The sequence below is a fragment of the Chlamydotis macqueenii genome, chromosome 9 (assembly GCF_036417535.1).
Source record: "Chlamydotis macqueenii isolate bChlMac1 chromosome 9, bChlMac1.mat, whole genome shotgun sequence".
NCBI lineage: Eukaryota > Metazoa > Chordata > Aves > Otidiformes > Otididae > Chlamydotis > Chlamydotis macqueenii.
The window spans coordinates 26,157,963-26,184,552 of NC_141564.1; the positions used below are offsets into that span (position 1 = coordinate 26,157,963).

A 26,590-nucleotide genomic window follows, 5' to 3' on the forward strand; every position below is an offset into this window, starting at 1 on the left:
AAAGCCCAAAATGTGACGTCTTGAGTTGCATATCGTACTGAGTGCGTAAGTACGTGCAATTCGTAATTACGGCGATGATTTAAAAGCACCCTTCTCACCAGGCTGCTGGTGATTCTGCAGCGTGTGTATCCCCAGCGTGCCAGTCTCACGTGTTGTGGGTCACGCTCTGATGATGCTATTAATTAAAATGATCAGAATTTTTCTATTTTAAACATTTTCTGCAATGGCACAACATAAATATTTTTCTGACATGTCATTTTCTTGAAAATGTGCCCAGCTTCATTCTGGGCATCTTCATGTGCCCAGAGGATAAGAAATTAATTTTGCCTTGCCTGCCTATTCACAGGTCTGCCATGACCGTAAAAATGAATTCGTGTGGTTTTGGTGTGTTGGTTTGCGCTTGAGCGAAATACAAATGAACCAAATTACCAGGGCTGGATGTGGAGCAGTCACCTCAGCCCGCATCAGAACGGGTTTATTATTTACCCACCACTTTCCACTGACTTTGGGGTAGCTGAGATGAGCTGCTAGACGGTGAAACTGGCCGTTCACTGCAAACTGTTGAAAACAGGCGGAGCAGACTGGCTCGTGAGCAGGGGTTGCCACACTCAGCAGATGGAGCAGAAATAGCTGTGAGTCATCGCTCATCTCGCTGTCTGAGCAGGAGGCTGTTTTCACTTGGTATGGACAGACGAATGCTGCTTTTTTTCCAGGAACTAACTTTTTGTTCAGCCAGCACGGACTCCAGCGCTTCAGCTGACATTTATTTTGGCGTGTATTCTCAGCCCCGGTATTTTTCGCAGTGTCATCCACAACGTCTTGCTAAGAGATTTGTGATGGTTTTGTGTTTCTCCATAAATCCTTTGCCATTTTTTTGTTCTGCAGCATTTAGGAACCTCCTTGGCAGTCCCATCCCCTAGCGTGAGGGACGGAGGAGAACTCATCCCTCTTCATGAAGAAGATGTGCCCAACACCTAGCACTGGGCACCCTTTCTTAATTATTAACCAGGGGCTGGTGTCCTGAAGCTCTGCCACCCTCCGCTCGTGGCCACAGTGACTTTTGCGGGAGACGGCCCAGGCGGGCTTTAACCAGTTTGATGTGGACCTACAGGAAATCTAGCTCTGGGCTCCGCTGCCTTGCACGGATGCTTAATGCAATCCAGTGCTTGCCTACAGCCTTTAAATGTCTCCCAGGTTTCTTGTCAATTCATATGTTCGTAACTGAAAAAATAACCACGTAACCCACTGAAGAGGAAGGCGCTGACCTCCAGCTCCTTTTCACCATGGCAGTGCGTGGTTTATGGTCACTTCTAGCTAAGAGTGCTTTCCCATAATGAAGCATTAAACTTTTCACGAGGCCAAACCTCTATTTCTGGTTGAAGTTAAGATTTTGTTAGCACCTGTGATGCATAAAACAGGGGTCTTTAGTGTGGACCATGCTGTTGGAAGAGTATTCTGTCAACAGCTTCCTTGGAGACACCGTCTAGTTTGTGCTTTAATATGTCCCAGGACTGGACATATGTCCCCTTTAGTTTCTCAAACTCCTCCTTTTATTGAACATGAACACTGGCAGGTTTGGCTACGAACCAGTAGGTTTGGGTAATTAGGTTAAGGTCAAATTTTCCCCATAGCCACTGATCCAAGAGTAGTGGATTTTATGCCCCATCTTTTCCCTGCTGAGGTGTCTGTGTTGCTTACGGGCATGATGTATCTGTGATCTACAGCAACGTTAGTTTTCTGTTCAGAACTGTTATCTCAGTTTAGCAACATCCGCATGGTTGTTGGTTTAACTTTAAGCCCTGGCTTTCCACTGCTGAAAGCTTATGGTCATGCACACACTTCTAAGATGGTCCCACTGTAGATCTTAGAGTATGGTTGTGCTCGGGTGATTGACACGAGCCAAACAGCGCTTCCATGTTCCACAGGACTTAGTCAATGTGGACAAGTCAATGTCGTTGTCTTCAAAGAGCAGCCTACAAGTGCCCAGTGCTTGGCATCAAGCCACCATTTTGTGCGGATCCTTCCCCTCCTCAAGGCAACGCTCTCCTGTAATATATTCATTTTTTCAGGCCTACACAGGAGGAAAGAATGCCAGATTTCTTAAAACCAACAAGCGTGCCTTTTCTTTTGATATGTTTGGGAAAGCCAAGAGCAGTGACCCCAGTTCAGCTCCTCTTTCCATCCTCCAAGCAAAGGAAATATCTTCAAAGCTGCCCTCTGCTAAGTGCATGCTTTAGAGACAAATACAGATGGGTTTTCTGGTTGGCTCACCCATGGGTTAGGAGAGCTGGGGCTGGTCTAGGTCCTTCCTCCTGCACGTTGGAGGGGAGTGATCCGGATGGTGTTTGTAGTCCTGTTTGGCTCAAGACCATTTTGAGTTGGTTCATGAACTCCTTCTCTGGGAGGAAAGCTCGCCACCTGGTCTGACCCTCCGACCTCACAGTGCCTGTGGCTTTTCTTCTGCTTTCACTATCACTCCTTCTGGCCCCGTCTTGCCTTAGGCAGCTGCTTATGATTAAAGATTAATGAACCAACCCCATTGGTTTCCAGGTAATCCATGCTTCATCTGCCCTATCGTTGATTATACCGTGTCAGTGTCCCTCAGAGGCGGGCGTGCTGTTGTCATCCCTTGTCCTACGGTTGCTACAGCCTGGTTTGGTTCTTGGGCTCCCTCCCAGATATTGCACGTGGGCTTGTGCGTGTTCCCCCACAGTATGTGTAGTGACTCTACTAGTTTTTGTGAACTCTCACTTTAATCTTCCCATGCCTTTGCATCTCAGATCTCTTCTCCTGTGTTATAGCGCAGTCTCAATGAGCTCTGCAGCCCCAGCTTGACACCGGTGACTTCCTTTTCTCAGCAAATTCAGACATCTTGGTCAAAGGATGACAAAGTGGTTTCCACTTGCCAGTGGAAAGTTCTTCTCCCAGCCTAACAGCCATCTGGCTTCTCTGTAGCATCTTTGGCAGGTTCCACCATCCCAGTTTTGAATTTTCTGCATTTTTGGTGACAATCTGATCCACCAATATACTTTTGCTCTAGGAACTCATCCTTTTGTGCCTCTGGTAAACTCAGTCCTCGTACGTGGTGGTTTTATGTGAAACGCGGAATTTATTACATTGCTCTCCTGTGCTTTCACATCTTGATTAGATGAAAAATGTTAAAAACAACAGGTACTTCAAGATGGTCTGTTGTTGGACAGAAAGGCTGCCTTCTTGATACCAGGCTTCCTTGTTGCTGGCTCTGATTGTCGGTAGATCTAGAACCTGCACTGTTTTAACTGTCTCCCGTTAGCCACGCTTCCGAAAAAGTTACAACTCATTTTTCCGGTTAGGATATTTTCTCAGTCCTACACCTTCGCAGCGCGGTGACTCACCGGGATAGCACGAGACTCTGCGCAGCTGGGAAACGCTAGGCAACGCAGCAGCTGGTGGGACCGGTTCTTCCTCTCCCCTTCCAAGTTCAACTCTCCAGCTGGGTGGAGGGGGTGCAGCTCTCCCCTGTGTCTGCATCAAGGTCGCGGTCTAAGGCTCTCCGTGTTTCGTTTTCTATGGCTTTTTGTCTCGGATAGCCACTTGTTCCTCCTCAGAGGGGCTATAAAAAGATACCTTTATTTTAAGTTAATAAGTCTGATTAGCTTATGCCTAACATGCTGTTATCATTATGAGCAGTCATCCAAAGACAGAAAACAAGGGTTCAAGTTCAATATTTTGCAAAAGCAGAATTGTGCCTCTCAAGGGCTTCATTTCCAGTTAAAGCCAGCGTGGGAAGTTCAGAGTCAGGTAACCGTACGCAGCATACAGCAGTTGATCCCGAAGAACACCTTCAGATTGCACGTAACCACCACGGGGTTTTTATCAACAGATGACGTGATCACAGATGGCATAAACGGTCGGTATTTGGCAGAGCAGTGAGAGCTGGAGATGCTCTCTCTGTCTGTAGTGCCCTGGTGTTGAGTCAAACTGCGCTTTTGGAGAAAACCTGTGTGTTGAGTGGGTGACACTGAGTCACAGCTGTGAACGGACACGTCCCACCTTTCCTGGTGGGAAACTGTGAATGCATTTGCAGTTTGTTGTCCAGCTGGACCTGCAGCTCCACATCTTTTCCTCTCCATGGTTGTTTGGTTTGGTTTGTTTGGGTTTTTTTCTGCAAAATTGGTGGCTGTGCTGGCAGTCATGGCCTGTGGGCCATAAGTTCTAGTGATGGATTTATAAGATGGCCTGTACAGCAAACCTGCTACCTGCACACTAGTATTGTAAATCAGTATATAGAATCATAGAATCATTAAAGTTGGAAAAGACCTCTAAGATCATCCAGTCCAACCATCAACCCAACACCACCCTGTCCACTGAACGATGTTCTGAAGTGCAACGTCTACACGTTCTTTGAACACCTCCAGGGATGGTGACTCCACCACTGCCCTGGGCAGCCTGGTCCAGTGCCAGACCACTCTTTCAGTAAAGAAATTTTTCCTGATATCCAACCTAAACCTCCGCTGATGCAACTTGAGGCCATTTCCTCTCGTCCTATCACAAGTTATTTGGGAGAAAAGACCAAAACCCCCATCCCTACACGCTCCTTTCAGGTGGTTGTAGACAGCAGTGAGGTTTCCCCTCAGCCTCCACTTCTCCAGACTGAACAACCCCAGTTCCCTCAGCCGCTCCTAGTAAGGCGTGTTCTCCAGACCCTTCTGGAGACCCTTCTGCATCTGTTGGCTCCTGGAGAATCCATTGCAAAGAGGGGACGTTACCGAGCTTTGACCAGCGGCTGAATGAGCCCGTTCCTGGCTGGGAGCCATGCGCCGCACTCCTCCATCCCTACAGACACCAGCTTTTAGCTGGGCAAAGTCTTGGCAAGGGTCCCACAGGTGTCAGGACCCTGTAGGGCTGTTTCCTAATATGGGGTTGTATTTTCCAACAAACTCTTTAAAGAAGAATAAGCGATGCACAGTTTTGACAGCTCTGAGTGGTTCGATAACGACAGTACTGACAGTGAGAAAGCACGAAGAAGATAAACAGCCTGACCGTGCGCTGTCTTGCGTTTAGGGTGCACTACGCGACTACACGTACGCGGCTAACGAGCAGCTGGGTTTCTGTCGTTTATGGAGTTGATTTTCTTATTCTCTGTGTTTCTTTCCAGATACCGTTAGAAGTTGTGTGGCAAAGCTGTTCTTCAGCTGTCCCCTGAAGGGCCACTACTGCCTGTACAGCAAATCCAGCTTTACGCTCACCAGCCGGCAGCCTCCGCTCTGGATCCATATCATGTTCCTCTTCCAGCAGGTGTGTGCCATACAGAAATGTTAACGTTGTACTTGGAAAAGATGTTTTCATGGTTAATCTCTTCAAATACACTTCTAATCCACGCTGCTTTGTGACCCCTGGGATTTCTCAGAAAATCATTGTGGTAGGTGGAAGCGATTCCGCAGTTTGTAAGTTTTTATATTTCTGTTAAATGCCACAAATTCAAACTGTCCACAGAGACTAATGTCTGGGGATTTTAAAAAAATTGGGGCCAAACCGTATTGTCCTCATCCAGGCAAAACTTCTGGAGAGTCCCAGGTGCCCGGCGAAGGAGCGGGAGCGTTGCCGTGATTTGCAGGGGGATGGAATCACCCCCGTGGGGTGCTGCAGAAGAGGGTAGAGGTGCGGCACCCGCCGGAATTTTTTTACTGCAGAAGCTTTGACCGAGCAGGATTTGCAAATCTGATCAGTGTCATTTTCCTACCAACCCTACAGCTATTTTCTCGCGTTTAATACCGTTTCCAAATACAGCCCTGTATTCGGACGCACATGGGATTTCCTAAGAGATTACAAATAGTATGAAATTTTACGAGAAATCCCTACATTCACACTTCAGGATGAAACAGATGGCTTTGTGTTAAAAGAGTAAGGTTCAGTTTCTTAACCGATGCCGAGCCGTTCACCACAGTTCATCCCACCCTGGCGCTACCTCAGAAATTCAAGGGGTTTATCTGAAATTTAAACACGCACTGCGAGTTACGCTGTGAGTTTAACAGCCAAGCTGAGAGGAGGTCAGGGAAGGAGAGGGATAGAGCAGAGGGGTGAGAAGACAACATGAAAGGCTGAAAATAAAGGAGGTGAGTTACTCTGTAAGTGAAAACCTGAAGCAAGAGGTTGAATTTTAACAGGACCTAGAGAAAATAAATTAAAAATGTTACGAATATATCATTTTATTCCTGATGAGAGGAAAACAGATGTTGAAAAATACAGACAAAGGTACTAGACCACAGAAAAAGGAGCAAGGAGTGGCAGAAGCGGAGGAGACGGGTGGCAGAGCCAACGCGCATCGCTCCCCTGTGCAGCCCCTGCCCGCCCTGCCGCCGGATTTTCCCACACCAACCTCTGTCTGTCTGTGGTTCGTGGTTTGAATCAGTGGCGCTGACAATTTAATCACCGCTCCACCTTTCACCCCCTGGTGCCTAGCCTTTTCATGAGATGGTTTTCACTGAGAACCCTCTCCCTTTAACCCTTTCCCAGATCACTCCGAATTTGGCCCTGCCCATTCCGTCTTTTATCGGGACTACGGAGCTCCGCGGAGGTCCCAGCTCCCAGGGCCGGTATTACCGTCCTTCCCCATTCCTGTGCTCCTGGGTGCCCACTGCCCCTTCCCCATCCCCGTGTGCCCCTGCTGGGTCCCACTTCCTTAATATACAGCACTTCATGTACTTTTTTTTTTATGAAAAAAAAAAGAAAAAAATCCTCTTGTGCCACACCAAGCGTTTCAGCCTGCAGCGCGTCGGGATGGTGTTTGGCGTCAGATAGTTTCAGTTTTCTTTTGTTCGAGATCCGAAAGCTTTTAAGCACTGGCTCTCTAACTAATATTAAATCAAATGCTGGGCGGGGAATTCAGCCCTGGGATAATGTTATTTAAGCCTGTGAAATTGTACGAGAGAGAAATTCGACATAAAATGTATTTCTAGTGTGTTAATAACAAGTGAAGTGAAAAGCTGGTGATAAAAAGGTAGTTTTCAGCAGATCTGTCACAGATTCACAGACTAATACACGTACTAATACATGGTTTCTGAAGATTTCAGTATCAGTTACCATATTTTTAATTCCTTTTTTGCCAGTTGCTCCATATTCTGTTTGACATTTCATTCTGCAAAAGTAAAGCCAGAAGAGAGACTTTTTCTCTCAGCTCTCCAGAACAGATCCTTAATTTCATGGCCCTGTTTTCTATTTAATTTTAAAATATTGGTGAATAGTTGTATCGTGTTTCAAAACTAGCTGGAAAAAAAAAAAAAGATGCATTGCCTCGATAAAAATTCCTGGCTGAGTCTGACCGAAGTGTGTCTGTGTCGGCCGGCTGCCAGACAGCGGGCTTAGCCTCGGTGCCTTTCTGTTCAGGAAAAGAAGACGGAACGTCCGTCCAGGAAACCGATCCTAAAAGGACATTATTCATCTTGCGAAATGAAATTCCTGAAACACGGAAAATCAGATTTGCTTGTGCGCTCTTCGCTTGGCTGCCACGTGAAAATGCATTTTTTAATCACAAGATCACCTCACAGATATTGCAGAGGCTGAGGCACTAAGCTCTCGTAGCCCCGGCGGCATTCCTGTGCTGCGGCTTTGTGTGCAGTTCGTACTGAACGCTATTGAAATACTGGGATAATTAAAGGCAGTACAAGGTTGTATCCGTGCTGTCCTTTGAAATAGGGAGCTTTGGAGGTGAGATTGGTGTTCTGCGGAGATTTTTCTCTCGCGTTTCATCCCGCTGTCTGCTCAGCGTGGTCGCAAACTGTCACTCTTCCCCACATGAGGACCAAGAGCTGCAGCCAGGTCCCAACGACCTGCAGCGGTGCGCAGCGTCTCTCCGCATTCACTGGTACATGACGTGGCTTTTCCAAAAAGATGCATGTCACTGGTTCACAGAGGCCAGTGCAGCTAAGATTTTGACAAACTAGCGTTTCAATAAAAAATGATACGCAAGTTGCTGAATGTGGTGACAGTAGATAAATAATCTTTGGAGAGCCACAGACCTTAAAGACATGCGATGTACAATTAAAAAAGCCCCAAAGGAAATGAAATATTTGCGGATTTATCTAATGGATCGTACTGATCCATCAGAACTCCTTACAGAGAGATGAACTAATCCCTGGCTATTTGCATGACTGTCTCACTGGAAGAACAAGATGCTCTTTATTAATGGCCAAGTTAAAAAAAAATGCTCGAAATCCTGTTTTCAACTTTTTTTTTTTTTCCAGAGCTTGTTTGCAGAACCTTTGTCCATACAGAGTAATTCTGTGCAAGTACTGAAGGCCCTGTGGGAGAAGACGCAGCTCAAGGGGATGCACAGTTTTGAAACTGCCATGATCCAGTCTACATTTCCACACCAAAAGGTAAGGTTTTCTTTTCTCTGGAAAAAAAAACAACAAAAAATAGTAGAAGAACTTTGCCCTGGCTTTTAGAACAGCTCTACAAACACCTTTACAATAGGTCTTTGTACATGAAAAACAAACCCCCGTTCCCTGCCCCTTCCTTGCCTTAGCTTTGTCGTCCTCCGAGCACTGGCGCCTACCGCCGTGCCAAGCCCCCTTCTCCTGGATGGCCGTACGGAGATCCAGAGCGCGTGCCTCCGGCCTCCCTTCTGTATGAAGCACCCAGCTTGTGGGGATGTTGAAAAACGTTCACTGACCGTTGTATTTCCAACCTCCGCAGAGGATCCGCGGTGTTGTTCTGTACTGGGCTTTGAAAGGTCTCCAGGCTTGTTCTCCGACCCCTCCTACATTCTTCACGTGGATAGTTCCCGATGTGATGAAAACTAGTGATTCTACATACGCTTTTCTTTTTTTCCTGCTCGCATTTTCAAACTCTAGATTCAGATTAGCTGCCACCGTGGACTGTTAGGCAGCCACTTGAAAATCCACCTAGTTAAACACAGACTTGGATTTTATGGAAATGATCATTTGCACACGCACCATTAGTTACCCCCATCAGTTTAAGAGATTGCTCTTTCAAAGCTGTTTACTCTCTCCGGGATTTCAGCAAATGCTGTTTCAAAGCTATTCATCGGGCTGCTTGGAAAAGGACGCCGTAGGATTGTAAAACAAATATCTGTTTATTCCCAAACATCTCCATCCAGCTCAATTGGATGAAATGAATTGTCAAACACGGTGTTAAAATACTCTCTCTCAGAATATTGTATGCATGAAGATGTCTGACTGAATAAGATTAATTTCCTAAGGTTGTGGCTGATTTAAAAAACGGAGTTTTGTTAGAAACACCTCCTGAACCCCCAAGATAATGATGCGTGGAGGGAACTCCTGCTGTGGCTTGTAAGAGGAGTAGGGCATCTCCACCTCTGAGACCCAGCTTATGGGCCAGGCTCACTGAAACACGGCGGAGCTCGCACCAAATATTTTATCTGTTATTGAAACCCTCGCCTGACTCATCCAGAGGCATTAGAACCGCTTTTCTGTTCAGCACTGGCTTAACTTGAGGCCGTGCCAAGATCTACGAGTCGGAAGTCGGAGCGTAAAAGACTTTGGGGTGAATAAAGAGCTTAGGGAAGAGCGTGCCTTCATGGGTAGGATTAGATGCAGTGCATCACGCACACAGTCTACAAAACACATCCAGCACCCTAGAAAAGTGCTTAGTCTCCAGCACATCGGTTGCGTAATCCTACTACTGCTCAGATACTTGCATTTGGCCTATTTTGGGAACTTTCATCACTCCACGACGGTAAGAGTATCTTCGAATTCCTGAAACAGCAGAGCTGGAAAATGAGATACCGATCTTCACTGATTTAATGAATTAAGCTGTGAATTTGAGTTTGGAAACTCCGGGAGCCACAGATTGCCTAACCGCCTTCGGAGGCTGAAGGCAGTCAGGCAGATGTAAAGCATCTGAGATGGTAAAAAACTTCAACATTCAGTCTCGGTCACTGCAGTATGCTGCTGGATTTAATTCCTCAGTTTGGGTTTTGTTTATTAATGCAGAACCTGGGTTTGTTTCTAGAGCAGTTTCCATTCAGTTTACTGAGAAAAATCCCGCTGAGTTTTTCTGGGAGCGAGACCTAGGCCTGCCATAAGGTCATTTACATTCCCAGAAAATCTTGCTGGAGCATTCCCGGCATGGCCTAGTCCTTACTTTGTTTGACAGACTACGCTTGTGCAGTAATCAGAAACTTTCGTTTCAGTTCTTCCCATTGCTGACAGAACTTCAAACGTGGTGAATGATTTGACAAAATTATTGCAGTTGTTAATTTTATTCCTCTGACGGTAATGCAGGAAGCAAAACTATGGGTATGTGTCTGTTTCAATAAGCATAGCGCTTTTAATTAAAAATATTTTGAAATTTGTTGATATAAATGCAGCATCAGGATCCTGTATTATATGTCAGATTAAGTTTTAGGCGTCGTGTGACAGCTACGTCTGAATGCTTTACCAGAACGGAGGAATTTCTGTGCTCTGAGCAGCGGGAAAGGTCCAACCCCCAGCAGAGTAAATTCTGAGAAATAGTTTCAGATTTACATCACTGTAAACTATTTCTGCATTTGGCCTAGGATGCGTGCGCAAGGAATTGCAGTGAATACCTGGCTTGGGGAAAGCATGTCATGTTTCACCGGGCAGCCTGTTCACGCCACGAAAAATATTTATACAACGCGGTTTCAGATGTGCCAGGAGTAAAGCGTTTCCAGATGCACGTCCTTACAGATTTCCGTTCGGTTGCTTCATAGTTCTTTATCAAAGTACGTGCAGGCCACACGACAGAAACTAAGCTGCTTTTGAGCTGTTGTTGAATTCTTTGTGTTGACTCACGCTGTGTCAGAGGAGCGAGATGGTGACTACTTTACAAGCTCCATGTGATGCCTTGAGAGAGTCTTTTGTAGAGCAGCCCTGCGAGGGAATAATTAACATTTTTAAGCCATTGTTGGTCCTGTCCTTCCCTTTGTTTGCTGTCTCAGTTTACACAGCAGAAAGAAGCGCCAAGTTTTCACAATGGGGTCACTGACATTTTCAAGATGATGGAGCACGGGGATGAGATAAATCTCTCCTCTCCCATTAGGCTTTTCCTTGTGCCTCCCTTCCTGAAATAAGTGGCTTTTTGCGGATTCCTTCAAGCGTACTGGAGCACGGAGTGGAAAAGAAAGCTCGCTGCCTTGGTATTTCAGTGATATTTGCTCTCTTTCAGCCTAGAGCTGACTCATCACAGCCACTAACAGATTTTTCGCAGGATGGAGCATGTTCAGCGTGATCCCCGTGCCCTGCAATGTCCCGCGCAGACCCACGGCAAGCGGTCCCCTCGTTATTTTGCCCATCAATCCCCCTCCGGACCAGTGAAACACGGAGAGAAGCCGCAGGCGCCCCTGCCGCACAGCACAGCGGCCAGCTAAATTCCTCCAGTGTACAGAATTCCTCCTTGGAGGAAAACGAGACCTTCAGCAACATGTAAAGAGCTGTTACGGAGCAAAATAATCAAGTTTTACTCATGACCGGCAGTATAAGCCAGTTTGAGCGTGCTGGGGCAGGGCAGGCCAGCAGCTGCCCGTGCGGAGGTATGAATGCGGCCATGGTGCCAGCGAACGGGCACGGGAGGCGTGAGGAATAGCAGAGGGAGCCCACCGAGGCATGGGGAGCCTCTCTGCTGTGGGCTGGCCGCTCGTCTCCCACCGGGGGATGGAGAGAAGAGCCGAGCTGCGGGGCTGCTGCCAACGTGTGTCCGAGGCCTTCGGCACATGGGCATCGTCTTCCCGTGCGTCGTGGAGCCCGTTTCTCTGTGTGTTCCTGCTGGAAAGGGAAGAAAAATTTCACTGTTTGGAGCTCCTTACAACTTGGGTGATGTGCGTTCTCCTTTGCCGTCCTTCCTTCAGACAGCCTGAAATCCGTCGGGAGACGGCCTCCGGCGTGAGGGCACCCGAGAGCCCCCGTTAAGTTCAAACTCGACGTTTGGCTCGGCTGAGCTTGTAATCGGGGGTGATGGCCGGAGGCATGAAGTGGTCTTGGGTGATTCAGTTGTGAGAAAGCAGCCATTTCCTGACCGTTTCCCGGGCTGAAAGAGGCTGGGGACGAGAGAGGCCCTGCTGCCAGGTCCCCGTGAGCCACCCGGTCTCCTGCTCCCTCTTCTTCACTAAAATTTGTCTGAAAAGGCCCAAATCCATCCTCTGCACAGCCCCGTTCAGTGCGATGAACGAGCGTCCCTGGCAAGGGGTGGTGTTTTCCCCACTGATGCATAACCCCCCGTTTTCCTTGGGCTGCTGCTCGCGGTGTCGCGGATCCGTGAAGACCCCACGCAAACAAACAGGAGTGTTTCCTGAGCAGTGCTGGCAATTCCCTTTGTGCTGGCAGCGAGGAACTTGGTTGCTATTATTTAACACCAGTATTTGTTTAAGTATGAGATCACAATCTGGTTTAAAATTAAATAACGGCATTCAAAGTACACTTAATTACACAGTGTTATTAATTGCCTCAAAAGGAATGTCCTCTGGCTTTTTTTTGGAGTTGCAAGCGTGCTTTCTGTGTAGTTTCTTTGATCAAGGCAGACATTCAGTTTACTTTGCAGAGGCACAATCCTTACTTCCCTGCCTTGTCACCGGGAGAGCAGCGTCACCTTTACCTGGGGGTGTATTCCCTGAGATAATCAGCCCTGTTGCGGCTGGGCTTTTGGAAACGTTCATGGTAACGTTCACGTTAAACATCTAGGGCAGCGCTCTGGGTTTCAGAGCCTCGATTCTTTCTTTAAAATTAAAGGAAAAAAAATAAAAATAAAACGGTCCCCAGCCGCTAATTCTTGCTGGGATGGGGGATCCGGTTGGACAGGAGGAAGCCCCCGGCGCTGTCAGCGGAGACCTTCTGGATGGCTGGCAAAAGTCCTGAGAGAGGGCTGGAGGTAATAAAGATGGTTTGGCTGGTGGGAAACGCACTGGGTGGGACTGCTGAGCGCACAGACCTCTGACTGCTGCAGGCTAACATCTAATTTATATGTTAGCTGCTACTGACGATAAAGAGAGATGCGCATCTTGCTTAGCACATCTGCCCCGGCGGGTTGGTTGTCCGCAGGAGACAGGTGGAAAAGGACGTTTGCTGGCACCCGCTGTGCATCCCTCTGTGATTTTTGTCTTACGAGCTGTTAACCGTGCAGCAGTTCACCTCGTGAGTGCGTCTGGTTTTTCTCACTGTTGGCCTAGGACCTGGACCACGTGCGGATGCACCTGGAAGAAGTGAGGTTCTTCGATTTATTCGGCTACAGCGAGGAAGCGGGAGCTTGGCAGTGCTTCATGTGCAATAACCCCGAAAAGGCAACAGGTCAGTGGTCCGCCTGCGTCGCCGGTGGGCTGCGCGCGGTGGAGGGCGGAGGATGGAGTGACGCTCACAGATAACGCTGGTGATGGTGGCACAGGTTGGGGATAAGGGAAAGTTGGAATTCTCTGTTAAACCCCTCAGGATCTCTGGTGAAATACAGAGTCAAGCACAAACCTTATTTGGTGGATCCTTGAAGGGTACAATCCAAAATTAACGCAGACCCATAAATCTGCACAACTGGGGAGTGGGAGGCATCTACACCCATCCTGCAGTCTCCAAATAAAGGAGCTGCACGTGATGGACCATGTCCCAGGTCCTCTGGAGACTGCACAGGTCCCACACGTCAGGGGACACCCGATTCATGTCGTCTTCGTTCTCAGAATTACTCACGTTAATATAACTGCGTCTGTAGTGCGCATCGCCTTAGGAGCAAGGCAGTGCTGAAGAGCAGCCATAATACTTCAGCTGTATTGAAAAACAAGGGGAGTGGAAAATACACTTTTTCCCAGGTCAAAGATCCCAGTGACCTGTTTTTGGTTTTGTTTTTGAAGCTTTCCGATACCCATGTGCTTTAGATCAGTGTACTGAAATTAGGAGGGATGCTTTTCTTAGATGCTTTTTACCACTCTGTCAAAGCCTGCACAATTCTGACCAAGAATTTTGACTATTTTGGCCAAGCCTTTGACTAATCGGCTGTTTCAGCTATTTAATTTCACAGCTAGCATCTCCTGATATTTCATCAACCCTGAATTTAGTAAGTCTTGCAAGAGTGGCCCAGCCTCTGCTGCAGGCCAGGCTGCCCGTGCCCGTTTCATGGATGTTTGACCATCTTCCTCCTTCCGCAACTCTCATGGGACGCAACGACCAGGAAAGAAACCGTGCTTTCAGCTGAAACTTCATCTCTGTACTGTGGTTTGTCCATCACATCAGTGATAGAGGTCTGTCAAGCTGGAAGGAAAATTAGTCTGTCTTGCTTAAAATTTCAAAACTTAATAAAATAGCTTTGTTTTGAATTTTCAAAACCATTTAACTGGTCCAAAAAGGGAAGTGTTTGTAGCAAGCTGTTGGTTATCCTGGTAGGGCAGCTGTCTTAGAGCCAACAGACCAGGTGAAGGTGGCAAAGACGATCCTTGGGGGTGACATGGGGCACCATTTCCTTGTTTGATGCCGTGGGTTTTGCTGGTGACGCTGGTCTGGAGAGATCAAAGGAGAGCTCACACCTCACTTCCCTCTTGTTCTCCTACCAAAGTGCCATGTCCTCCAAGAAGTCCAAGAAGGGCTGGAAGCACGACACGGTGCGGGGAGGTCCACGTGGCACAGCACCGTGGCTCTGCTGCCGGGAGCACAGTGTTGGGACTGGGATCCAGACCCCACCAGTACGACCAGTATAGAGCTGGTATTTTCAAATGGGTCTGAACTCCAGGCAAACAGCAACAAAAGATTGCAACAGCAGGCACTGGTTCCCGGCGAGCTCTTCAGTGTGCCGCCGCCAAGAGGCTCTTGAGTCTGTTTGCAGAGCACTTGAAGTGACATCTCGGGTCGGGTAAACTGTATACTCTGCCTGACGCTAACGGCCCGGGAAGCGGGAGCGTACGCCCTCCACGGAGTGCCTGCGGCGGGGGCTTGGCACACCGCCTCTCTCACGCGTTCAGCGCTGCTTCAGGCTGGTGAAAACCCACGTCGTAGTGTAGGTTGTAGGTTTGGTGTCGTGAAAGCCCAGAGAGATGAGGGAGAGGGTCACATCTCTTCTAAGGGTTCATCATTTCCCCCGGCTGTGAGAAGGCTGCAGTGAAATCCGTGCGCTGATCCCACTGCTCTGGGTGTAAATACGGTTCACGCTGGGGTCAACGGCAAGGTTGAACGTACTCAAAGCTCTTCCCTCCAGCCTGAGGAGGCATGGCAGTGGTTGTGTCCTTCCCAAGAAGTGCCAAAATCCGCTCTGCGTGGAGATGTGCCGTCACAGGAGCTCTTGGCCAGCCGGGCGAGGGGGTCTGCCCTCATTGAGCTCACCCAGCAGGTCCAGGCACAAATCAGATTTTCATTTCTATATGGTGGTACTTACACAGGCCCTTGTAAATTATACTGCCTCTTCGAAGAGTGGAAAAACAAATAACTTTTTTAGATGTACCTTTTTTCTAGCTTGTGTCTGTATGATGTCAACTGAAGCCCAATAGAAAAAAAATGAAAATACGGCACTAAGGTGTTAAGTTCAGTCTGGAGAACAGGAGGGTTCTCGAGGAGCCCACAGATGCAGAAGGGTCTCCAGAAGGGTCTGGAGAACATGCCTTACTAGGAGCGGCTGAGGGAACTGGGATTGTTCAGTCTGGAGAAGTGGAGGCTGAGGGGAAACCTCATTGCTCTCTACACTGCCTGAGAGGAGGGTGTAGAGAGGTGGGTGTTGGTCTTTTCTCCCAAATAACTTGTGATAGGATGAGAGGAAATGGCCTCAAGTTGCATCAGGGGAGGTTTAGGCTGGATATCAGGAAACGTTTCTTTACTGAAAGAGTGGTCAGGCACTGGACCAGGCTGCCCAGGGCAGTGGTGGAGTCACCACCCCTGGAGGTGTTCAAAGAACATGTAGCCGTGGCGCCTAGGGACATCGTTTAGTGGACAGGGTGGTGTTGGGTTGGACTGGATGATCTTGGAGGTCTCTTGCAACTTCAAGATTCTATGATTCCATGAAATGCTGCCTTCTTAGCAGAGGCAATAACTTCAGACCTTTCTTGCTTTTTCTTGAGTACCACAAGTACTGGTGAACATGGAGGATGCCTGCACATTTGGAAGGAGAGAAGGTTTTTCCCTCCTCGAGCACCGGAGGGTGGTGCCTGGAGGTTGCAGGGTCATCGCTGGCCACAGCTCTGCCTGCCTCTCCCCCGTTTAGAAAGTTTTCCACCTTGTCCTCCTCCCTGCCCAGCCACCGGGCTCTCTCTGCTGCCGTAGGCCAGGAGAGGCTGGAGAAGACTTTAATAAACATCAGCATCTACTAAATCACCATCTACCCTTTGTTTTAGAGCCAGGGCTGAGAGTGCAGGGATGCCTTTGAGGATGGTCAGGAACAGGAAGAACTGAGCACCGAATAGTTTTGGACTGTAACTGTCCTTTTAAGGAGCAATTACTCTTTTTGTCTCAGTTTAAGAACATTTTGTAAGAAAGGCACGTTGTGAATATCGCAATTTCCTTCTCAACTCTAAAAGCCTTTAGAAGACCAAGAAGACCAAGTACTGGATGGGTCAGGTGTAGGAAAGGAACGTGGAAGATGGTGCTCAATTGACTAAAAATCTAATAATTTTTAATTATTTTAATCTAGTCTAAAAATCTAATGACCAATTCACCTCAGTATTGGTGATGCAGAGCTGTGGCAGCTGGGAGAAGTCGTACCGGAGTGGGAGACGTGCCAGGGTTCTTTTGGGTTTGTACGATCTGACACAAGAAAGAGGATTCAGAGGTCTCCTTGAATTGGTGAGTAAAGGCTGCAAAACATCTTCCATTTGCATTCCACAGTGGGACAGGCCCTTTGAAACTTCAAATACTTTTGAAAGACAAGAAAGTCATTTCTCCCTCTCAGCAATGCTGTTTAGCAACCAAATTCTTCTTTAAGAAGGAATTCAGAGGCAAATTCTTTTTCTATTATGGTCTGTTGGTTTTTGTTAAAGTTGGGTTTTGTTGCATTTTTTTGGATGCCGTGGTGCAAGGCTCCATTTGTCCTCCAGACTTAGGACAGCGTTATGCCTTAAAGCCTCGATCTTGCCTTCAGATGCCAGATCAATGATGGGTTGTTTTTTTCGGGAGGATTTCTGGAGCCGGACTGCGCTTGGAGGCTGAGTTTGTGAGGAAAGAGGCAGTCATGCTTCAGCAATGTGGTGGATCTACCCAAAGTGGCAATTAACCCAGAGAAAGTTTGACTATTTCTCATGCATTCCTCTGATTGAAAAGCATTTCTGATACAACCACACTTTTCCAGAAGTGCTGTTAAATCATCCCAAATTGTTTTTTTCCTGCCACCCAGGAAGAGCATTCCCACAAATCCTACTCATCTGCTCAAGCACGTGCATGTGCCCTGACCGTGCAGCTGGTCTCAGAGCTAGGAAAACCAGGTTATACTTTTTTTTTTTCTTTTTTTTTTTTTTAATGACGACCATATGAGCACAGATACCGGGCATTTGAAATTTGGATGAATGCAGTGTGTGCCTCTCGTTAGGAGAAGCTGGCCCTGAGGAGCCTCATTTCAACATAACCTCCTGTATTGACAGTTGGCTTCGCAAGCTCTTGCACAAAAAAAAAACTCAGTCAAACCACTTGATAGCCGGCGAGGGAATTGCAGTACATTCCGTATTCTGGAAGCTAACAAAGAAATTGCAGTAATCCCCGTGGGCTGCAGAAGAGACATTGTGCCCACGGGCAACGATTCGGATAAAACCGAGGGGGTTTTTATTAATTCCTCTTTAAAAAAGCAATTCACCCAGAATAGCCTACGCCACGTTAACTTCGGAATACATTTATCTTTTGCGAGCAGTGGTGATTATCCAGCGAACTGAAATAGCCCAGCTATAATGCTTGCTTGAAAATTATAAAAAGTGGCACTTGGTAACGTGTCCTTTCCAGGTTTTCAACAAAACCCAGTGTGGTGGTTAACGAGAGAGAGTGGATCCTATTCCCTTAGGTTAACTGCATTTATCTTTGTCTGCTCGCCACCCCCGCATTCCATTCTTTCACGTTAAGAGGAGTTTATTATCATTGAGATCGTTCATGATTGGATGGAATTTTTGTGGATGATTTTGTTTCACCAAATCCAAGATTTAATGCTTTGGGTTTTATCTGTCTTGAGTTCATCTTGGAAGAGTTGGGAGAGATTTTTACTTTTTATTCAGTACCCAGACTACTTAAAGCTTGATGCATTGCAGTTATGTAAAGAAAGCAAGATAAAATTGATAGAAAATAATTCCAATGGGCACTTAGGTCAATGGGTACTACTCAGGGTTATATTGATTTTGGAGTTAGCTTCTCTATATTGAGATAGTGCAAGCAGCAATGGATATTATAGTAAATAATTTCTCGGTTTGAGTTTGGTAATATTTTTAGCTTTATTGTGCATTCTGCAGAAAAAAAAAAAGTCATAACAAATATATAGTAAATATGACCTTTTGAATTCTTTAACTCCTTTTTTCAAGCTAAAGATCTCATCGTACCTGTCAGGATGCCACCACACAGCAATTCAAACCAGAGGTGCGATCACCTAGCGTGACCTTCTACAAAACAATAGTCACAGAACCTACTCCAATAACGCTTATATCAAAGAAAAGTTTTCTCTTTGGTCTGCATTGCATCTCCATATTTTTTGAAAGATGTCTAAACCCTATTTTTAAAAGTCAAGTGAAGGAGAACCCACGACAAGCCCAAGCTGTTGCTTGGGTAATTTAACCATGCCGTTACCACGTGGGTTTATTTCAGGTCTGTCCCTGAACACTGCAGCACATTACGCCCTGCCCTGCTACGCAGATCTCGATTTATCATGTCACATCTTGGTCTTTGCTTGGACAAACTGAGGAGAAGACATCTCAATAGTTTCCCAGGATATCAATAATCATAGGAAATATCAGTCTTAAATCATTTTTATATCACTTTTGTGAAGTCTTTTAATTTGTCCTTATTCATGCAAGGTGAAGAAATCAAAACTAGACATAATTTTCTAATATTTAATGTCTGTATAAGGAATGTGCATATTCCAATTGGGAGTGGATTGCATTTTTAAAAAATCATCTTCTGTCTGTGTTAGAAGTGCAGGTGATTCTTTCATATAACCCTGCTCTGCCATGGGAAGAAGTGAGGAGTCACCAGCTCCTGAATTTGGTTTTGGGAAAAGTTCAAACGGAAGAGTAAAGTTCTGCATTTCTGAGACCGTACAGATTTATTCATCATGTCCCTTGCCAACAGAGCTCCATGCACTTACTTGTGCTGGGAGGGCAAGAGACCACAGGCATAAATTGGAACAGGAGAGGTCCAGACTGCCTACAAGGGAAAACTTTCCCACCATGAGGATGATCACGCATTGGAACAGCTTGCCTAGAGATGTTGTTGAGATTTTCAAGTCTCGGATGGATAAATCCATGAGCAACCTAGTCTGAGCCCATAGGTGACCTTGCTTTGAGCAGGAGGTGGGATGAGAGACCCCTTCAGCTCTCTTCCAGCTGAATTATTCTGTGATTCTGTGAAGTTAACCGCAATGAAAATAAGCAAAAGGACTTAGAAAAATAAAGGAAAAGAGCTTCATTCTTATCTTTCATCAATCTTTTTCTTCTAATCAGACCCTCAGACACACTGGCATCAGATTCATTACGATGACTTTGGAAGCTGACATCAGAATTCCCCGTGGGCTGCTTTGTGGATGTACACAAGAAGTGCTCTGTTAGCACTGCTTCCAGCCACCGGCTGCTTAGAGAGAGATCAGCATGTCTTCAGTAAATCCTGGGTTTGAAAGATTTTGGCTATAAAAATCCACTTTAGGTCAAAATTGTATGTTCACTTCCTTTCTCACGTCGCGTTCCTGACCACCAACCATCTCAGTATCTTCTGATGCCTGAACTTTTTGTGCTTTACACCTTCTTAGTCCGGGTTAAAGCGTGTTCCTACTGCACCGGCATCGGTATCGAAGCCGTTGCCGCAGGACCAGGAGCCAGGTAGATGCACACGACCCAACCGCTGAGCAATTGTCTTTTCATATCAAGTCCTTCTTTTGCTGTTTCTAGATGCTTATACAGTTGTCATCATGCTCTGAAAGTTACCGTGCACTTTATTACTTCTCTGTTATTCTCTATATCATGTAGAAGTAAAAAATCTTTTCCTGTCCTGGGAGACGATACAGAGCCGTGCCCCGTTATCATCACCCACTGATGCTACTGAGATGGTGATTTCCTGACATCAAACTGCGCATTCTCATGGTGACAAAACGTCCTCCGCCAGGAAAGTGCGCGTGTGAATGGCAAATGATGGGAGCGACAGGAATATTACCTTGTGTGTCATTAAGTTAGAGCAGAGCCTGACCTGTGTTTATCGTGGGAATCACAGCTGCGGTTCCCCATCGAAGCTGAAACTTGGCCTTTTCATTCAGTCCATCTCCTTCCAAAAGCTCGCTATCTCAGAGGCAGCAATATCTACAGTCTTTCACGAGGAAATTGCGACAGTACACGCTGAAGACCCCCAAAGCCTCCCTCTCTGCCAATATAAACAACGCCGGGGAAAAAATATGTTCTTTATCTAGATCTGATGCGTTGTATGTGCCTTGTTTTGCCTCTGCCAGACAGGAGGCAGGGAAGAGGTATGCGCCCAAAAAGCTAGAACGCCTTTGCAACCCTAGGCGCTGCCTTTGGTGGCTGCGCTTGGCCACCCCGCTCACCTCGGGTCCTCAGCGTCGCACCAACCTTCTGCGTTTGGGGCTCTGGAAGGCCCATCCACGGGCGACAGCAACCCCTTTCAGGAAAAAGCGTTGCTGGGGAAACTTTCACGCTAAGGTATGCAAGTGCGGCCAGCCAGAAGATAACTGACCGTCTGACAGATGCTGGGAAGGGCTCCAAGTCAAACAGCACATCAAAAAAAACATCCTCTCTCAGACTGCGTATGCCTTGGACTGCTCTCCGGTCTATCTGATCCATCGTGTCCTGTCTGGGAGTGTAAAAATAGAAGAGAGAGGAAAAAGAAACCCAGCCATGGTATTAGAGAATTTTAAAATTGTTTGTTCCATACACAAAGGGCAGTGGCTTGAGGTTGCTCTGCGGTCATGGTCCAAAGCCCATGGTGATGCCCTTGGATGATGGGCTCTTCTCAGGCTGGAAAATTCCTTTCTGCATGCAAGGTTTGGGAACGCTCTTCTGGCTCCCAAAACCTCGTGTGCGTGCCGCCGAGGTAAGAGCCAGTGAATGCTGATCACAGGCGAGCGCCGTGGTCGCAGGGCTGGCCGTAGAGGTGGCCACAACCTCATAACCACACTGCAGATGAAGGTGCAAGGTTCCCCAGTATTCACACAGTGCTTTGAATTCCGAAAGTGATTTTAAATATAGCAATAATTTGCAATAAGAGAAAAAAAAAAAAGGGTTTCTTTCCCTTTCCTAGAGACTTTATTTGGTTTTTTATTTTTGAGGGGATTGATTGAAAATCTGTAGTGACAAACAGAAGTTATTTTCTAAGGGATACGGAAGCCACTTTTCAGACCACTATAGAAGATGAACGGACTGGAAAGTGGCTGAGCTGAAGGCAAGGTCGATGAGTGTGCCCGTACGTCTGCTCCCACGCGGATTACGGTTATTGAGCTCTATACTGCACGCTAGGTATTTTTCATTATATTTCAGATCATTCTTGGGCAATGTCCTGTAGCTCAGGTCGTGGGGTGGGACAGAAGCTTTTGTGTCTCTCCTCCTCCTCCCTCCTCCTCTCTGGCTCGGGCAGAGTTACCCACCTTGTACTTGAAGGAGGCTCAGTAAGGACGGCGTTTAGGCGCGCGCCTGGCAGAAATGCTGGTTTAGCTCCGACTGCCCCGCGTCCAGGCGAGGCGGTGCTACTGGCCAATGAGACGCTAACAGTTTGTCACTTAATTTGGCCCCAAGGTGGTAAAAATTTCGATGTCCTCAATGGGTAACACGATGAGGGGGTTGAGCTGTGAGTTGCTCTGGCCTTTGGCTGTCCAGATGTCAAAATAAATTGTGTTGGTTTAGAAATGCCAAAGCCATTGAAAACATCACGTTCCCAGCCGGTCAGAGCTGTAAGATTTAGGGGATGTAAGTAACTCTGGGTTTGTTGTGAGGATTATTTTTTTACAAAATGGCTTGGTAATGTAAAATGACTTTTGATGGTAATCTTGAAGAAAGAACCAGAAATTATCATAAAGGCGTAACAAGGAGCGACCTCCACAAAATGCAGGGCCAGGTTATTGCTCGAACACCGGCTAAGGGAGGGCTGACACCAAACACGCCCCTTTCCCAAGGGAAGGAGGAGTTGCGTCTCGGGAGCGTGAGGGAGGGAAGGGTCGCATCTGGGAGACAAAGCCCTGGGACTCACCAACCCCTTCCTCAGCAAAAAATCAAATTTCTGGGCTGGAATTACCTATGAGAGGTTGGTGCTCGTTCCGGTCGGTTGGTGCGGAGTCTCTCAGCCCCACGTGGACATCCCACTCCTGGCTCTTAATTCCTTCTCCGTAGGGCTGCTGCTGCAATGAAGCAAGATCTTGCAGTAATGGTAGGAAGAAGTGTGTGATGGCTAGGGGAAGAGAAAAAGTGATGGACGAGGAGTCCGAGCTGTCGGCTCCATCTGCTAGGCCTCCCAAACAAAACACGACTGAGGGCTGAGACGCTTTTCCAAAGTGACAGCTGAATGCTTGAGGAGGAATGTGGTCTTGGACCCGACACAGCTAAACTGCAAAAAAAACCCTTTTCTGTATCGCAGCAAAAGCCTGGCTTTCGGCTGGGGCAAGGGGAGGGCAGAAATAACCCCCCTGTTGTGTGTTCTCCTCCCCAGTTGTAAATCAGGACGGCCAACCCCTGATTGAAGGCAAGCTTAAAGAGAAGCAAGTCCGGTGGAAGTTTATCAAAAGGTGGAAGACTCGCTACTTCACCCTGGCTGGCAACCAGCTGCTTTTCCGGAAAGGAAAATCCGTAAGTCGGAAAATCATCAATTTTGTTTCTTTCTTTCCCTCCTCCCCAACGCCACTTCCCAGAGGATTTTACCGCTCAGCTTTGTGGTGGAGACCACGTGTGCCTCGTGACTAACTTCAGCCAGGGGGTTGCTCACCAGCTTTCGTTCTATTTTTCTATCTGGATCATCCCCTCTGAATCTGAGAGTCAAGTCCTGCCGTTAACCATTGCTTGGCTCGCAGCCTGGAGCAACCCTGGGGCCACCAGTTTGGGCTGCACACGAGCCCTGGGTTGACTGTTGCAGACACCAAACCCCAAATTTTCAGCCCCTTAAGCAGGGCTGGGTGTGTGAAGCCTCACAGAAGAGGTTTGGACAATAAAAGCGTGATTTCCAGATGCCACGGGAGGTCTGCTCCTGCACACCTCCGGCACCCGGCGGGAGGAACAGCCCCGCACCTCGCTGGCCGGGTACCGGTGCCAAAAACATTGCAAGATGCAGGGCTGCCGGCTGTGGCCAGCTAAAGCGGTGGCAGAGGCTCCTGCCCAGCTGCATCTGGTGCTTGTTTCGGTCTTCGAGGTGGGACGGGGCTCGCCTGGCTGAGCGTGGTGGTGGTGCGGAGAAGGGCTGGGTGCTGCGTGGGCGTTTGGACTTTACACGCTGCTCACTTAAAAATACAAACCCAGCACAGAGGAGGCATTGTGAGATGGCCAGCTGGCTGTGCCTGCTTGTTCCTGGAGCCCCACCATGAACCTTCCCTTCATCAGAGTAACCCTGTGGACAACATTGGCTCTGTGTAAGCAACTGCAGGGCCAGTGGGTAAAGGGGAGGCAGGAGAAAGCCAAAATAGAAGAGGTCTGAAAGCAAGCCACATCCTAAACTCCTGGAAAATTGTGGTAAACTCCTTCACAGAAATGTGCCTAGAGTACAATCAACTTTCTTTAGCAACTCAAGGTCAAACGCCGTGTGGTACTGAAGGGAATAGATCATTTTTGCTCAGTAGGCGTCTAAGGGTCTGGCTCGTGGTGTGCAAAGTTTTGGAAGTCTCCATCAGCTCATTTGCCCACACAAGCAATGTTTACAAACCCAGCTCTAGAGACATCGACTGTTCATTGAGACGGCGGAAGCTCTACCAGATGAACTGGGTTCTGTTTCTCTTCCCTGTGTTTCAGAAAGACGACCCCGATGACTGCCCCATTGAGCTCAGCAAGGTGCAGAGTGTTAAAGTCGTGGCAAAGAAGCGCAGGGACCGCAGCCTGCCCCGGGCCTTTGAGATCTTCACCGATAGCAAGACCTATGTTTTCAAGGCCAAAGACGAGAAGAACGCCGAGGAGTGGCTTCAGTGCATCAACGTCGCCGTGGCGCAGGCTAGAGAGCGGGAGAGCCGAGAGGCCACCACCTACCTGTAGAGCCGCTGGCACCTCCGTGGTGCCAGCAAATCAAACGTGTCCGGGACCGCTCCAGCGCAGAGCATCCCACTGCCACACCGTGGACCTCCTTTACCCCCAAAATAGGGCCATGGAAAACGGTAGGGGAGACTGTTGGCATGGGCCAGGGCGAGCTTGTGCGGCACGAGAGGTCTCGGGCATCAATGGCCAACCAGGTGATGGAGTGCCACCACCTGGCACTGGGACGTTTGCTGGTGTGGGAGCAGGTTCCACCTCAGAAATGCGGGTTTTTCTCCAGCCCAATGGCCTGCAAGCCAGGCGACACGACTAGAAACAACCCCGGACCCCCGACCCCTCAGCCTTTGCTTCCGAGACGCACAGGGTCTCGGTGGCTTTAGACGCTGCCGAGAGCATTCGAGCGCGTAAGGACTTTCACTTTTCTCAATCATTTCTGTCTGTAAAGAATCATTTTCCTTCTTATTTAATCTCGGTGAACTTTAATCTTTCACTGTTTATATGTGCCTGTGGAAAAAATCAAACTTGCTGCTTCTTTCAGGTTTAAAATGGAGCGATTGTAAGCATTTAATACTGCCGGAAAACAATTTTAAATATTCAACTGTTTTGATTTCCCTCTTTTTCCTGCCTTTTTTTCCCCATCGTGACTGAATGTAATTTTAAAAATTTATTTTCCTTTCTTTTTTTTTAATTATTTGTCTTCTCTGTTCCATAACTTTACAAAGTTTCTCCAAAACTGGAAAAATTCCAGTTTGTTTGATTTCCTTTGTCACTCTCAAATGATTCCAAAGTGGAAGAAGTACCGTAGAAAAGAGTGAAAGCAGAAGAGGAAAGGGGTCGGGTGGGGGGGAATGAATGAGAAGTCTGCAGGTGAAGAAATGAACACGGAGATCGTTCAAGGCTGAGCAGAAATAAAATCTGAAGTTTTCCAACCTAGAAAAAGGTCTCTTTCGCGAACAGTTGTTGCCAGAAAGGGAGAGTTAAGAGACGTCAGCAAAAGCACTGGGGGAACAGCGAGCAGGAGTCCTGTAGCATAGAATCACAGAATCACAGGGGGGTTTAGGGGGGAAGGGACCTTTCCAGGCCACCCAGTCCAACCCCCTGCAAGCAGCAGGGCCATCTCCAACCACATCAGGTTACTCAGAGCCCCGGCCAACCTGGCCTGGGATGTTCCCAGGGATGGGGCACCCACCACCTCTCTGGGCAACCTGGGCCAGCGTTCCACCACCCTCAGCGTAAAAAAATTTACATCCCCTGTAAATATTTAGCTCTGGAGCTGGAAAAGCTGCAGGCACTGAGCGTTGCTGGTGTTTGTCTCTCCAGCCTGCCAGCGCTCTGTGTTTTGTTACGCTGACAGGTAAGGTGCTAACGTTTGCTAATGAGCATTTACTCCAGTTAGGAGGAAAAAACTGGTTTCTTTACGGTTCCACAGGAGCGCCTGAGGCCTGCTGGCAGGTCAGAGCGAAGGGCTGCCCAGTCCCGCGCAGCCGGAGCTGGCGCTCCAGAGAGGTGTTTCTCAACGTGATCCTCCTTTTGGGGAGGAACACCATGGACCTTGGGGCAGTGCCAACGCAATGAGTTTCCATTTACAGTGAAATAAAAATTAGGCTAATCTTTGAGAGGCTGTTTGCTGTCTCTGAGTCCCCCTTTTTCGTTGCCTTCACTCATGGGGATGTCTGCGTTTCTTTGCTGGTCTCTTTTTTCATTATTTTTAGTCATTTCCCAGTCCCAACGATGACGTTTTTGGAGGCCCCAGGGACCATGGTGCACCAGGGAACCGGGAGAACGATGCTGAGACCCCGTGCTGTAGCCACCCATGGGCAGGGTGCAGTGGGTGCAGGGTGGGAAGTAAAAGCAAACAAGCTCAGAATTGGTTGGGGGTGGGATTAATGTGAGGTGATGAGGCTCTGACAGTGACCTTCTGGTGGCAGGGATGATGGACCTGCCTGGGGGCACCACGCTGCCCACCCCTAGCCCTGACAGCACCTTTCCAAACCACCCCTCCAGCCCGGAGAGGTCTCCGTGCCCTCGCCTGCGCAGCCCGGCTGTCGTCCTCCTCCTCAGCCACTGAGCACCAGCTGGAGCAATCAAAATCATTTCTTTTCCAACTCCCCATGTTTTTGCTAAATCTTCTTAGAGACAGTGAAACAAAACTGGTAATTCCTTCCTTATGCTCTCGCGCTCCTTCCTGCGGGAGTTCACGAATGTTTGTTTTGCTTTGCTTGAGGATCTCCAGTATTTCCTGAGACCTGGTTCCTCCCAATGCTGATGGGCTGGAGGGGACCTCCTGCCCCGGGGACCTCAGCAGCGCAT

At 47.8% G+C, this 26,590-nt stretch overlaps 1 protein-coding gene across 1 annotated transcript in view; it reads left to right on the top strand.

Moving 5' to 3' along the window:
* The window catches only part of VEPH1 (ventricular zone expressed PH domain containing 1), a 77,711-nt gene extending 52,678 nt beyond the window's left edge, over positions 1-25,033 (top strand). The window contains exons 12-16 of the mRNA XM_010128982.2: positions 5,138-5,277; positions 8,223-8,357; positions 13,145-13,262; positions 22,761-22,897; positions 24,047-25,033. Of these exons, the coding sequence (XP_010127284.2) occupies positions 5,138-5,277; positions 8,223-8,357; positions 13,145-13,262; positions 22,761-22,897; positions 24,047-24,283 (767 nt within the window). The 3' untranslated portion in view covers positions 24,284-25,033. The remainder of the gene's footprint in view (positions 1-5,137; positions 5,278-8,222; positions 8,358-13,144; positions 13,263-22,760; positions 22,898-24,046) is intronic.
* The last annotated feature ends 1,557 nt before the right edge of the window (positions 25,034-26,590 follow it).